This window comes from Nothoprocta perdicaria, unplaced genomic scaffold, assembly GCF_003342845.1.
Source record: "Nothoprocta perdicaria isolate Ctin4 unplaced genomic scaffold, notPer1 scaffold_0, whole genome shotgun sequence".
In the NCBI taxonomy this organism is placed as follows: domain Eukaryota; kingdom Metazoa; phylum Chordata; class Aves; order Tinamiformes; family Tinamidae; genus Nothoprocta; species Nothoprocta perdicaria.
In genome coordinates this window covers 11,810,434-11,825,540 of record NW_020454092.1, presented here as the reverse complement: position 1 = coordinate 11,825,540, position 15,107 = coordinate 11,810,434, and the positions used below count along the sequence as shown (strand labels likewise).

At 36.4% G+C, this 15,107-nt stretch overlaps 1 protein-coding gene across 1 annotated transcript in view; it reads right to left on the bottom strand.

Annotated features, from left to right (window-relative positions):
• Positions 1 to 1,608: 1,608 nt before the first annotated feature.
• PIGK (phosphatidylinositol glycan anchor biosynthesis class K) overlaps positions 1,609 to 15,107 on the bottom strand; it is a 59,950-nt gene continuing 46,451 nt past the window's right edge. The window contains exon 12 of the mRNA XM_026050980.1: positions 1,609 to 1,870. Coding sequence (XP_025906765.1) covers positions 1,754 to 1,870 — 117 coding nt within the window. The 3' untranslated portion in view covers positions 1,609 to 1,753. The remainder of the gene's footprint in view (positions 1,871 to 15,107) is intronic.

Genomic DNA, 15,107 nt, shown 5'->3' with positions numbered 1-15,107 from the left:
CTGAACTTAAAAAATGAAAAATACAAAGCTGTAGAGATAGTCACATAGGGAATATCTTTGCTTTAGATGTAGTGTAAATCCTATTCCTCGTATTTAACAAATGCAGCTAAGAGTATACTTTGTTCAGGAAAAAAAAAAAAAAATCAATAAAAAGTTCCAGGTACCACAACTTTGTAGAGAGGTTGAGGTGAAATAGGCAAGAATTTACCACTGGATAATGAATCATTTGCATCTTTCTCCTCTTCTTCTATGTCTTTAAGATGTATGGAGGGAAAAAAACGTTTTTATACCTAGAAGATGTGCTTTAGTGCTGTGTGATGTCTCCAACATCAGCGCTTTGAAAAAGCTCAAAGCCTCAAAATCTGCCTTCTCTGATGCCCTTCCACTCACTTTATACTTGCAGTCCTGTGAGAAGTCCAATACCCCTAAACTGAGACTATGTTGCCAAAATCAGTCTGAAAGAGAAGGAAAAAGGACAACAACAAAAATGTTTAAGTCTTCCAATTTGTATAGTCTGTGCAATATGAAAATGTTCAAAACCATATACTTCCAAGATGATGATCCTGGCTCTGATATTATGTGAGATTGCAAACAATTCCTAATAACTTTTAGAAATACTTTTGAAAATTACACTATGTATATGTCAGTTTTATTATTAGGATAGAGAACAGCTCTCTTACCTGGTGGCTTGTTTTGATACACGAACAAATTTGCTCTTCTTGTCACTAATATGACAGTACAATATATAGACAAAAACCATTTAACATACATTCATCAGAACAAGTCCAAGAAGAACAAATCAGTACGTCAAAACAGAATTTATAAAATCTAAATGACAAAATTGAATTTCCAAGTGCATAAAAACTACAGAATAAAGGGATACAATTCATTACATTTCCACCCTGATGCCAAAGTCAATTTTCCTTTGTGCAAAAACCCAGTGTATGGAAAACCAAAGAAGCCTTCACATCCGCAGAGTTAAAAGACTATGCAGGGTTTCTAACAGACATGGCAAAGTCATACTTTTACTCTTGCTGTTTTTTTCTTTTCTTCAAGTAGATTCTGTAAGGTCACTGACTGTACTTTGTGTTCACTTTTATCGACTCCTAGAATTATAAACCCAAAATTAAGGTAAAAGGACTGATCTAAGGGTTGCTCTTAAGAGAAAAACAAGATCAATCTATTTCTACATTATTTTTACTTGGGGGGGTAGAAAGCTTTCAATACGCCATGCCAAAGCCTGCGAAGTGGCTTAAATTTTTATTGTTTATTTTTTTATTATTATTATTTTATTGATTTTATTTTTTTTTTATTTTATTAATTTTATTGATAAATTACACCTTAAATAGCATTTTGCATACTGACCAGTCCTTCGAACATAGGTGACCATTTCTAAATATTTCTGAAATTTACTTAAAAGCCCACAGGAAACAATCTGCCCATTTACATTTCATAATCAACCTTAGAGATACTGCTAAGATCTTTAGGGCTTTAGGGTCCTTCTCCACCTTTTTAACTTAACCATGAAGAAAAGTTGCTCAGAAAGCATGAAAATATACTTAAACAATTCTAAAAAAAAAATAAAAAATTTAGATTCTTTTCAAAAAAAAAAAGTGCAGATCATTTCAAATGCACATTTGTAAGGGATGTTTCAACACTGTTTTTTACTATGGCCATATTACACATATAAAGAACTCTGATGGCACCAGAGAGTCCCAAGTAGCAGTCAGTGCAAAGTCTTGCTCGCTCAGCTTCAGAAGATGTGTTTCATGTGCTTGATTCCGTACGTTTTAAAGAAAACCATGATAATCAACGCCCAGAGTCCTAGAATGAATCCTCCAGGAGGATGCCAGTCCTTCTGCTTTGGTTTCTGAACAAAAGAAAAACAACATGAGAACACACCCAAATATATATGTATACAATATACCCCACACTTAGTTTTCACATTGAACAGGCACTCTATTTATGAGCAGGGAAAACAAAAAACCTCGCAGTACAGGAAAATACCAAAACAAGCTGCATTTCTTCATCAAATAGAAGCATCTTCTTAATGTGTCTGAAAGGGCTTCAAAGCTGTCGAGAAGTGAGTTTACACAAGCAAGCAGGGAAGGAATGAGCACGAAAGGCCACTAGAACTGTGCCTGAGACTTCACCTTCCCSGCACATTATCTGGGGAATATGGTCAAACACATATTTATAGACAGAATTTGTAATATCTGGTCTCACATTAATATAAGAGAAAAATGTTGTGGGCATAAAAAATAGTTCCTACAAGACAAAATATGAACAAAATGGATTGCTGTTGTTCCCCCTYCTCGAATGTTTTTTACAGCTCCTTCCATAGTCAGAATTATTTAAATAAACAGACACCAAACCATACAAAGAGCTGAGATTCATTATTAAACACAAAGTAGGACTGTTTTTAACATCAACCAGTTTTCCCCTCATTAAGTTTAACCACCTTTCTTCAACTGTAGAAATACATTGTGCAGTTTGTTAAGGCTTACTCTATCACACACTTAACAGTCCAACAAGACAAGGCTCACCTGTTCCCCTCCTGCTTCTCGCATATTTATAGAAATTCCAGATACTCTCCATTCTGTGAGAAATACATTGTAGAAGATGGAGCTGCTGAGTGCCCCAAGGATTTGTCTTTAGGGTTTAGGGTAGTAACGTGAATACCAAGTTTTGCTTGTATCATGACAAAAATTCTGGTATTTAGAACTCAGTCCCACACACATATGTCCACTCTTGCCCTCAGCAGGCATGTCTGCTGTCAGCAGATCTGCTAGACACACAGAAGATTTTTACATACAGTGTTTGCTGAGCATACTGCTGTCTTACTAAAAGATTTGCATGACTTTGTGCAGAATAATGCACAGGGAGCATAAAGAATATTTTGGTGTCTTTTTGTTGCATTTAAGTCAAATTTAAAGTTACAAYTCCAGCATGTGAAGAACTATTAACAAAATGGGACTGTTCCAACTTCTGCATGTGTCTGCGTATGGAAGCTCATCATCTTCCACAAAACACACCAGGTGGCTGCTGAAGAGCAAGGCAAGAAGGAAGAGATTGCAACGTCTGCTCTTTCAAAACAGCTTTCCTATCAACAAAACACTTGTGGATTGCTCAGCTTCCATTTCCTAAAACTAGATAGTTTTAAGATTTTTGTTCAAGCTTGTAATTAAAAAGTGGAAGAAACAGTCATGTTACCTGTGACAGCTAAAGAACTTGATTCCCTAAAACATCAGTGAGTTTATTCTCTCTCGTAGAGGGACCACAGAATTAGCATTACACTTTACGTGAGTAGGAACAGAAGCAAAGATTTAAGCATATACCCGTATACGCACCCCACACACAACTTCCTGAGAAGCCCACATCCACWGCAATGTTTGCAACCTTGGAAATTCAGCACCTCACTAACATGCACTAGCACACATCTCTACATAAACACCTCAAGAAATCAATGTTAAATGTGCAAAAAGGCTGCCAACAKATCTTAAATCGGGAAGCAGCAGCATACCCTGCTTTTCCACCCCAAAGAACTTTCTTGTTTAAATCTGCCTAATTAACCCATAACTTCGTATGCATATTGCAGTGCTCATTTCATCAAACCCGTGGTACTATCAATCTTGCTTTTCTTGGATCTCAGGCAAATTCTTTACTACGAAGTGGCACCTGACCCTTCTAGACAAATGACTTCAATTTGCAGTCAGTGACACTAAATGCCTGCCTCTCCTATTTTGTATAAAACACATAATTTAATTTCTTTGAAGAATTTATATGAATAAATATTTAAAAGGTGATCTATGAGTATGGTTTTACATTTTGTCATGTCAGGTACTCAAGCCTCCTCCATGAAATCTCACCAGAAAACAGCCTAGTACAGCAATGTCCCTGCAATGGAAAATCAAGGACACACTAATAGTCATTTTAAGGCCATGTGCCACAGCTTTATAATGTCTGTGATACATTATCATTATAAACATCAAGGTTATCAGAAAAAAATAGCTGGGGATATACATGTTACATTCTCAGTCATCTTAAGAATAAATATATCTTAATAAATAGGAGGATTTAAGTACCTGGAAACTGAAACCTACATGAAAATACTAAASCACAATAAAAGGGCAGAGATTCAGCTCTCCTGTATGTCTGTAAGAGTCAATAGTGAGGTTAACTGAGCACAAAATTGTGTTGCAATATGCCAGTATTTTCCAGCAGTGGCATACAGGCAATTGAAACCTTGTGAATACCTCAAATGGGATGAAAGGTGAAATTCATGCTTAAGCCAGCCGAGTTAGGGGCCAAGGTGGGATGCCCTTCGATACAGCACCGTGCAGCTCGGCGGTGGAAGCAGGTATAGGAATGGACAGGATTTCCCTACACATTGATACCAATTCTGTAGATGAAATTGTCCCTTTTTACAGATTTTAGGATGATCAGAAAGCATTATCGAATACAAAGTTTCTACCAAATTCTTTAAAAAAATCAATGTTTTGCCAATGCAAATGGCACTGCTTAGGGTATTATTCCAAAAAAAATTCTCTTAAAATGTTTTTGTGGGAAAATCTACATGCACAAAAGAATTGCAAAATACTGCAATATTTTAATTTACAATGAATTATATCTCTTTATTATATCTGAACTGATGTATTATTGAAAGATCAAGGACAGCTTGCAGTACTTACACATAGCTTTCTTGTATTTGGCACTGCTCGGGAGGAGGAAGTTCCTATAATTCCAGCTACTTTTCCAACCACAACTCCACTATAGTAGCATCCCCTTAAAACTTTTCTGGGCACTGTTTATATAATTGATATCCTAAGCATTGGTGAATAACATTACACACAACTCCATTATAAATACCCTTTTTATCCCTATAATAACAGCTGTAACACATAGGTGAAATGCATCTATAAAACAGTACAGTCTTCCATGAACAAATACATTTAGCAGCTTAAGGGCTAGTCATTATCAAATTGCCGGAAATTCAGAATTATATAGATAGGTAGCTAAGCAACAGCATTTTCCTGCTGCGAGCAGCTTTCTGTTGTACTCTTTATAGTTCTGGTAGGATCGTTATTCTGCAGAACTTAAAAACAGTTAACAGAAAGCTGCTCCAAGTGCTGTAATTAAGGAGAGGATAAAACAGTGTATTTTCAAATTGGATGGGTCTGTAGGGACCCTAATGGAAAGTATCCAACTCTTTCAGTGAAGGTGTTCCATAAAACCTACAGTACTTGTTATTGCACTTAAAACAGGTTTTATGAAAAAAAAATTAAAGCTGAAGCGGTAATTAAAGAATGGTTTAATTTTTAAAGGTTAAATCAGAACAGAAGTAAGATTTAAAACATTATGTTTTAATATTTCACGTGCAAAACACTATGCTTACSTTTTAATACAACCCTATAATCCTCTTTCAGCAGAACTCTCCTTTCCTTCAGTGCCCTTAATAAGGATTAAAATATTTCCAAAGAAAGCTTTGGGTTAAATTTAAAACCCACATTTGGAGGGTAGCTGTAGGCAAGCAATGTAGAATGTAAATATTGCAGTACCACAGAAAGGAAAGTATTCATTTCCAAATTGGGATAGGCCAATTCTAAGCCTGCTCCAGCATCTTTCAGATGAAGAGGCAAAAACCTTAAAAAATCTTTTTGCCTCATTCAGAGAAGAGGCAAAAACCTTAAAAATGATGCACACAATAATTTGCTGTAGGAAACCTTCTTCCCAACTTGAGACAGATAGTGCTGATTTATATCACAAAAYGAGAGTGCAAAGTACCTATATTTGASTGCACGTGTGCSGGCACACACAAATATATATAYAATATATATATATATACACACACACACAAACACACACAGACACACACACAGAGTTAGACCCTGCTTAATTCCATCTGAAGTTTCATTTCAGAGTGTCTAGGTCCAGTTTGATGGCCCAGTCATCTAATAAGAGCTTAATATGCTTTTGTGCCCAAAGCAAAATTAAAGTCATAAGAGAACTCCAACATAAAGGATGAATGTTGATCTACAAATAATTTAAAGTGGATTTGTCTAATCATCCATTTTGCATTGCATTTGCATCCACACTGCCATGATTACCAATATCTCCAATATTACGATGAAGAAATGTCATTTATCAACAACAAAAGCTCATGGAAGATATGGAAAGAAAATTAGTGAAACTAAATTAACAGGTCAAYAACACCAACTGCACTTTAAGCAAATCTAATTTTTTGAAACCTGTAGGATCAGCATTAACTGCACCACAATACGTTACAACAGGTTTAATTCACATCGTTCTAGAAGGGGTAAATCTCCAAGAGCTTTGTAGAAAATAACTTCTCAAAAAACTGGCTGTTCACCTATTTTCAATTTTCAGTGCTATCTCTCAGCATTACACAGCACTTTAAATTGCTTTTAGCGGTTTACAAATTATTCATTAATCTTCCAAACAGTGACACAATATATAATATCCTTCCTCTAATCACAGGAAGTTTTGGTAGCATCGGAAACTCAGGACAGCTCTATTCTCACACAAGCCACCACTCAGATGAATGATGCCCTCCTGGCAGACACCCCTAAGGACTGAGCCTCCAAAATAAGACATGTGAGTTGCCTTATCCAAAGCTAAGAAATGCAGCTCTGTACGGAGAGCTGCAGCAATTCCTATCTATCTTTGGTAGACCAGCACAGGAGAAGCCTTACCTGCTCAGTTAGCAGTGAGTCAGGAAGCGTGTATGCTTATGAAAGGAGAAGAATAAAGTCACAGGATAAAGCTATATTTAAAAAAAAAWAACTCTTCATCTTTTTAAGGTCTACTAAGCAAATTTTATGCATTTTAATCAACATCATACTCTAAAAGAAGCCAGGATTGTGATTTTCACAACAGGGTGCTGAAGTCCTCTATGACTTACRTTTGCAAGCATAAAACTTGCTGGCAACTTAAGCACGCAAATATAGAAGACAAGCAGCTTAATTAACCAGACTTAATATTCAAAACTTGGCTGCTGATATTTTGAGAAGACTCCTTAAAATATATATATTATATAGAAATATAATATATATATAAAAATATTATATATATAAAAATATTATATATATATAATATATATATAATATATATATAAAAAATATAAAGGGATTTTTAGCAAGAACAAAAGCTAAAAGCATTCAGCACACAGGATAACGCCACAAAGTGGAAGATAAAKTTATTGAGGCCAAAAATTACAAAAATGTGAACTTACTTAGCTGGAAGATTGACCTCAGTGGAGATGACCTCCAAAAATAATCAGCTGTAAGTGACAAGCCTGCTGCTACCCAAACTTTGAATTAAGCAGGCAGCAATAGTGGATGCAAAGAAGAAAGGAGGTGGAAAAGGGCATGTAGAGGCTGATAGTGTGACAAAGATACTGTATATGCACTCGAAAGGAGTGAAGTGGTCCAAAATACATTCAAGAGTATTTTTTAGAGCAGCACTGCCCTCTTCCCACTGAGAGAAGGTTATCTTAGTCTTTTACAAGTRGAGATTTTGTCCTTTCAAATGCAATGATTTATTGCCAGTGGAAGCAGAACCAAATTCTCAATCTGCAGAGAAAAAGCAGCACATACCTGGGTGGGCTCCTACCTGTTCCAGTTTGTGATTACTCCAAATAGCTGCCTCACCTGGCGCACTCTTTCTAAGCAGAAAGAGTTCTCTCTTTCTGCTTGGATTTACCATAATGTCACWCGGGACCACGAGGTGAGACCATTTAAATACTTTTCAATTAATAAGCTCCAAGGCATGATTTTTCTTAATCTCTTATAACTAATTGTATGCCTCCAAACTTATATTATGAAGTATAATCTGAAGTATAATCTTGATCTTCAAACATAAATGAAGGTATATTTAGTTATATGGAGAAACCATAACATTCATAAATTATTATCCTATTTCATTCAAACTACTAATGAAGGTTCTAACTTTTTTTTTTTTTTTAAGATATCCCATGAGTATCTATTCCTCTATTTCCAGGTGGCAAACTCTATTAACAGATGTTAGACAGCATTAGATCTTATATTCAATATGTTATATTAAGTACAAAATATAAACAAATATGTCTACATCTAGTTATATTTTAAGAAATTGGAATTCAAATAAATATTCACATATCTTTCATTGCTCTTTTTTTTTCTCTCCAGAAACTTTAAAACTAGAATTTAGGAAGTTCTCCTTTGCTTTAAGCTCTATGTTACATTCTACCTTTGAGCAATAGAGCTGTGGGTTTTGCTTGCACAACTATGAACAGCAATGCTTTTAGGAGGTAAGAATGAAAATGGATGACAGGAAAGAGGGCAGGAAAGGTACATCCACATTTAAATATGCATGATAAAACACGGCTGTATTTTTACTGGAAACATTTCCGCTGAGAAATCAGCTGGTGACAGATCTGTTTGCTCCCCCATTTTAAAGGCAATTATTGTATTCCGCAGTTTTGCGCTATTGTGCCACACAAGTATCCTCACCCATATCTATACGATATCAAGTATTCTCACCCATATACTCTTTATATGGRCAGAAAAAAAAGAAAAGAAGATAAAAGGAGTACAACTATAATCAAACATCAACCTAATACTGCTGGATACTCTAGATCCTGTATGACCTTGAACACAGATGATTAAAATATGGATGAGGTGGCAAAACCAGCCACTTATTCTGTGGTTCCACATTATTATGCCTACACCATGACCAAAGTCATTTTTGTTATATCTTGTGTGTCAAAGAACAAGGCATCTCAGAGAGCACATTCATTCCTGCAAAAAGGTTTTGTAGGCAATTGTCSTTAGGAAAGAACAGCAGATTTACGGTGTCATAAATATTCTGTGTCCCAAGACACATTTGCATGGCACTAGTTCATCAATGGAGCTAAACACAGACCATCTTTCTGGAATAAAAAAAAAAGTTAAACCAAGCATATACACTCCAGACTAGCACATATAATATGTGCAACATCAACATCTCCCCAAAAGCATAAATCTTTTAGAAAGATGAAACCAGACCTTATTTAATGGCAAACTCCTTGCACTTTGTCTGCCTACCATCTAGTCCAACTATTGCTTCCTGCAGTAGAGGTGCCATGTGATGACCTGACCCTGTGCAACTCCTGCAGCTCCCACTCCTGAGCCATACACGAGTCTTTGTCTCTAACTGGTCTTTTGGAATTGGGAATTATCTCCGTACAATCCTCCTTAAAAACCGTGGCTCAGCCCAAGCACCAGAGCCGGGTTGCTCCAGGCACGTTGTGACCCCGGGGATGACTGTCACCCCAAGCAGGTAGGACAGGGATGCCACACACAGAGTTGGCTGTGACAAGGTGCCTTGCAGCGACGACAAGCACTGGGAACTGCTCGCACAGAGCTGGAGCACCAACACGCACAGGGATTTCCACGGAAGCAGGGAGACAGGATGCTGCTTCGCCCCTTCAACAACACAAACACAACCGTTCCATTACTGGAGTCTTTATTCATTTACCCCTTCCGCTCATTCTTAAAATGGAAATGATTTGATCAAATTTCAACTCTCTGAATTATTTAGGAAAACAATCCCAGACAGARCACTAGAGAGCAGCCTGCCAATATCTCTATCTCTAGCCATTCATCAGGGCTGTCAGGAGCCCACAAGCTGCTCTGCCTCGCTCCTCACAGCAGGCTGCTGAAGGGTAAACAAAATATAATTAACTCAACACAAAAATCACCCACAGCACCTCACTACGTTTACATGGTTAAGTGGGATAAATGTGTGAACAAATTTGGAGCTAACAGTGCCGTCACCTGAGGAAAAGTGTTGAGGAAGGTATCTGCCATCACAGCTCTGCAAAATATGTCAATTTATAAAATTTATATTCCGTCCGTATCAACGTGAGCTCATGGGTAACACCTACTTTTCATCCTACAAAACTTCAAAAGAAGAACAAATGCAGTAGATAAAAGAAAAAAAACTAACAAAACTGTTACTGTTAATTTTACTATTTACTGAAATATGTTTTAAATAAACCTTGTCTATCATAGAAGCTCTCATGTGTAAACAATAAAAAAGTCATGATTAATAAAAACTCTGCAAGCTTATGAGAGAAAWGAAAATGTCACAAAGCACTGAACTGACACCAGAAAAATGAATTTAAATTCTGAGCCTGCATACATTTAGTGAGAGGTAACACAAATTAAGTCAAAGAATTTTATCATATCCTCAAATTAAGCCCATTTGCTTCCACACACACTGGCACACTTGCATTCTGCCAATGCCCAGTGCAATCAGTACTGTGCAATGATATGAGGAATAAAAAGTAATAAACAATTTGCTCTTTGRCTAATAAATCCCAAGATATCCCTTTTCCTCCACTTTACACACACACACACATCCATGTGTGGGCCCTTGAATTATTCCAGGCATCGCTATTCCAGGGACACAAACCCAGAAGAGCAGAGATCCATGAGGTGGAAACCTTATCTAAGAGGCAGAAGGTAATGCCCATCCTGAGCCTCCCATCCAGGCTTCCTCACAGGAACAGCAGGAGCACACTGTGCTCTTCATTTGTGGATTCCCATGCACAGCTTCTCGGGAGAGGAGGAAGCGCTCAGAAGGAATCAGACTGCTCCAGGTTACGCATCAGGTGAAACAAAGTGGGCCTTGTCAGGAGCCATTCAGCAGCATCAGAAAAAACTCTACTGGAGAAGAGTTTCCCTAAAACAGAGATCTCTGCATTAATTTCTACTACAGACAATCTAGAAGAAGTCTGGCCAAGTTGTGCATTGTTTCAGGAGATGCCAGTGGTTGTTACTCTTCCTCTTGGGTTACTCACACCCAACCACCCTTTGCAAAAAAAATTAGCTCAGACATAGGAAAGATGGGTTTTCATACACACCCAGTAAGAAATCTTGTTCATCAGCAAACATTTAGAGTATTGTCTACTTCACATTAGCCAGAAAGCCTCATTCCAACATCAAAGTTTGTCCCATCAAAGATATCTTCTCTAGAATAGTTAAATTGATCACCCCCCAAAAAAATATATTTCTTGTGTTAAATATTGTATTTACAAAAAGAAAAATGAATTTATCACTTAAAGTTACTTGTAAGTCATAGTTTCCTTTAATTAGGGAAGTTCTAGATTAACTGTACTTCTGATTAACTTAGATTGACTGCAATTTTAAACTGCTACTCTTGCATTTTATAGGTTGTTGTGATATAGATGAGATTTACATTTTAATTCAATAAAGAGTAACAAGTAAGTAAGTGTAGCAGTGACATTTTTAGCTTCTTTAGAAGATCAGTATTTATACTAACAGGCAATGAATTTCTTTTTACATGTAGGCTTTTACTGCTGCTGCTTACTTAACAATTAATAGTGAAGATACGGTCTCTACAGCCACCAAAGTCTAATGCTAGTTATTACACTGTCTCTCTAATATCTTTGTGGTTTAACTGTCTCCACCTAATATTGATATCTGGTACTTGGATGTAATGAAGAATAGGGGAACCAATCTTAGCATACTATTTCAATCCATTAGGCACATTTTCTCTCTATGATTTGAAAAATGTCAACTACTTAATTAGCACACCTACTTCTCCCAAGCCCCTAAATGCACCTAAGCTACGTCTTATGATGGCCCAAGGAAAAGAAAAAAGGAAAAAAAAAAGAAACATAACACATCAATTATGCCTCCACTCAATTGTACAACTATTTTAAAATGTGTGAATAGTTAAGACAAAATTGAAAAATTACCATAATAGGCTTTTGACACTTCTCTGCTTAAGCAAAAATTAATTCTAACTCCCTGTTTTTATGCAAAGCCTTTATAATTTCTCTAATCTTGAGTTCCCATGAGAGAGAACACAATACTTTAAAGTACAAGAGCGTGAGGCTGGCATCTTCTCTTTTCACTTGTGCAGTTTATTTGATGGAAGTCTAAACCACTAAGCCTCCCTTTGTGCTTAATATAAGCCATCCTCAGTGGAAATACAAGTTAATTTAAGTGAAATGAACTTTTAGAAGGAATTCATTCTCCGGCACAGAAAGCTTCACTAAAGAAAAGCTTTGTTAAATACAGCATCTGTTTCCCAAATTGCTCTAGAAATTGTAATAAACTAAAAAGAAACATAGTTTTTAAAAGATAGCTTCCTTATGAACATCATAAACATAAAGAACACAGCCCCAATGAATAAGTTATTTATCATTTTACCATGATAAATAAATGATTTTTTTTTTACAATTTCCATCTCCCCTCTCCATGCACGGAGAAGCTCTACAGGGTAACAAATAAGGGGGTTCTAAGCATAAAGTATTAACCATCTTCTATTTTATTAAGGGTGACTAATATTATACTTATTGCTTGCATTACAAAAGTAAATCACATGAAGCACCAGTATACATTTCCATACACAGTACAGTACATGGATCACACATTAAATTAACGGAGTTAGAGCAATTTATTTCATAAATATCTTTGCCCGCTTCCACATTTGATATATTTGTGTATCAGATACTGTGCTAGAGCAGCACATGGTGGATTATAATGCCTACAAACCTATTAAGGTCACAGACAGCTTGTGCATATATTTAGTCTATTCCCATGCGAGTCAGAAGTATATTATTTGCATACTATTATGCACTGAAAACCTATTCAGTTATCCCCACTGGAGACAGCTCACCACAGTGACCTAAATAGTATTCACTTTCCCAGTATCTGAAGGAACAGCAAATAAATGGGACYCAGTGCAGACAAATCCAAAATGATTCCAAACATCTAAGAATCCAAGCTTAAAAATGACAAATGCAGATGAATGCAGATCAACGTATCATAAAAAGTCTCACAGAACCAAAGAAAAGATGAAAAACGTAAATCATATACTCAGCAGAGAAGGACTATAATGCTGAGACTGAAAATGACTGGAGAGAGAATTTTAGCAAAAAGGCTCCGACATTAGCCAAGCTTATTATAGCCGTAAAGGAGAGCAAAGAGTCTCAAATAATAAAGCTCACTTAAAAATAACCTCCCTACATTTATACCTTCAGGAATAGTTTTAAAACCAGCTGCCCGACACAAAATACGATGGCTGCAGATACTGGAACTGCAGCACTGTGCAGCGATTCACGTGCAGCAGCAACGGGGATGCCTGGGGACAGCTACACACATTTGCTCCTTCCCTACCAGCTCCAACACCACGCACGCTTTCCCCAGTCACAGCAGTCGCAGCTCCCCCAATTTTTAGCTCCCCTATAATTACAGTTTGGCTTAAATTTCCACCAAGCTCTACTCAATCAGCTTTTCTAGTCTCCCTCCCTAATTTCGGCATACGGAAGGGAATATTCTCCCAAAGAAGGCAGAACACAGGAAAAGTACCTAAGACTCACAATAGTTTAACATAACAGTCCTTTATGACCTTTACTTTGCAAATAGGAATTTCTCCTTCTTAGCCTTGCTTTGCTTTCGACCAAGGAATTATACTTAATGCTGTAAGCATTTTTGAGGCTCTCTCTYTTGATAAGCTCTGATAGATCTATGGAACAGTAGAAAMAATAACCACAGTATTAAAATCAYGCAAGTGACCAGGTTATAAACACAACAACAGGGATCTTGGTGTGAAGAAGCACGAAGCCAAAGTGAATACAAACAACCCTACACAAACCAGCAGCATCCTGAAAGCTGCATATGGGAGCTTGAAACAGCTGTTTCAGCTGTAAARCTCATTATTTTTCTGAATATAAGAAATACAATAACTATTAGAGATGATGATTGTCCAGTGACCCTTCAAATGCAGTTATTTGAAGTGCTCAGAAGAGTAAATTACACAAAGCTACAGTACTCTATAAAACCTGACATCATCCAGTCACTTCCTCCTTCACGTTACATTTTGGACAAAGCTTATCAAAAAGAAATGATTACAGAATGGATAGGCCAAGAGTGCTCACTCACAACATTTCTTTATGGAAAGATGGAAAAAAAGAAACCATTTTATTGGGTATATCTCCTTCCTCTTGCTCATATGAGGTTTTTCCTCATGCTCATATCAAAACCATAACAAAGGCAGCTGTGCCTTGTGTGTAATAAACAGACCATTATTAATTTATTCTAACTTTGTATGACTATTCTGTGATGAATAAGTGATGAGAAAAAACAATGGCACACCAAAATCTAAATTTATAGTTTAACTTCAATCTTTTACAAAATACTATGAGGCTATGCTGAGAAGTATATGCTATTTTAGTTATATTACAACTTTATTAATGAAATCTCATTACTTACCCATTATTTCTATAGGAGAAACAAAGAGCCAACACTGTTGTTTGCAATAACTATAGGATTAATATGAGGGAGGTACTCACCATCRCTGATACTCTACAGYAATTCACTGGATAAAAACCTACCTGAAAATGTTCCTAGTTTAATGCTTTGCCATTAAAAATCTGTAACAGGTTTTTTTTTYCTGATCTACAGAACATGATACTGTTAAAGTAAATAAACATTCATTCTTTACATTCAAAGTTTCATGTCACATGTATTGCATACACTCACATACGCACAGCAAGACTTCATTTTTTTTACTGAACCTTAACATTAGAAGAAATGTTAGGGTGTGAACTTCAAAGCAGCTCTACAACCCAATTTGCATACAGTATCAGCAGGAAGATCCTTGCTGCTCTGTGGCATATTGTTTCGGTAGCTGAGCACAGTTTTCTACAGAATAGGATAATATTTAAAGGAAGTCAAAGTAAAATAAGTTTTTTTTTCTTTTTTCTTTTTTTTTTTTTTTGACAGTAACGTTCTTTTTGATTGGTAATGTCTAGACAGGATTCCACTTGAGACTATTTCCACTACAATTATAAAGCACAGGCGAACTATCTTGATTTTACAGGCCACAAAATATATGCCTAATGTTAATAAATAAATAAAAGGAATCACTCTTTCAAAAAGTCTTATTGAAGCATATTAATTTTCAACTTCAATGCACCCCAAATGCCCTAGATGAAGAAAGGCTATTTCAGCCTTTCCTGTACAACACATGTGCATTTAGCTTGGCCCATGAGTATGCTCTGAACACGTAGCCACAAAGGGGTTTTAAATCAG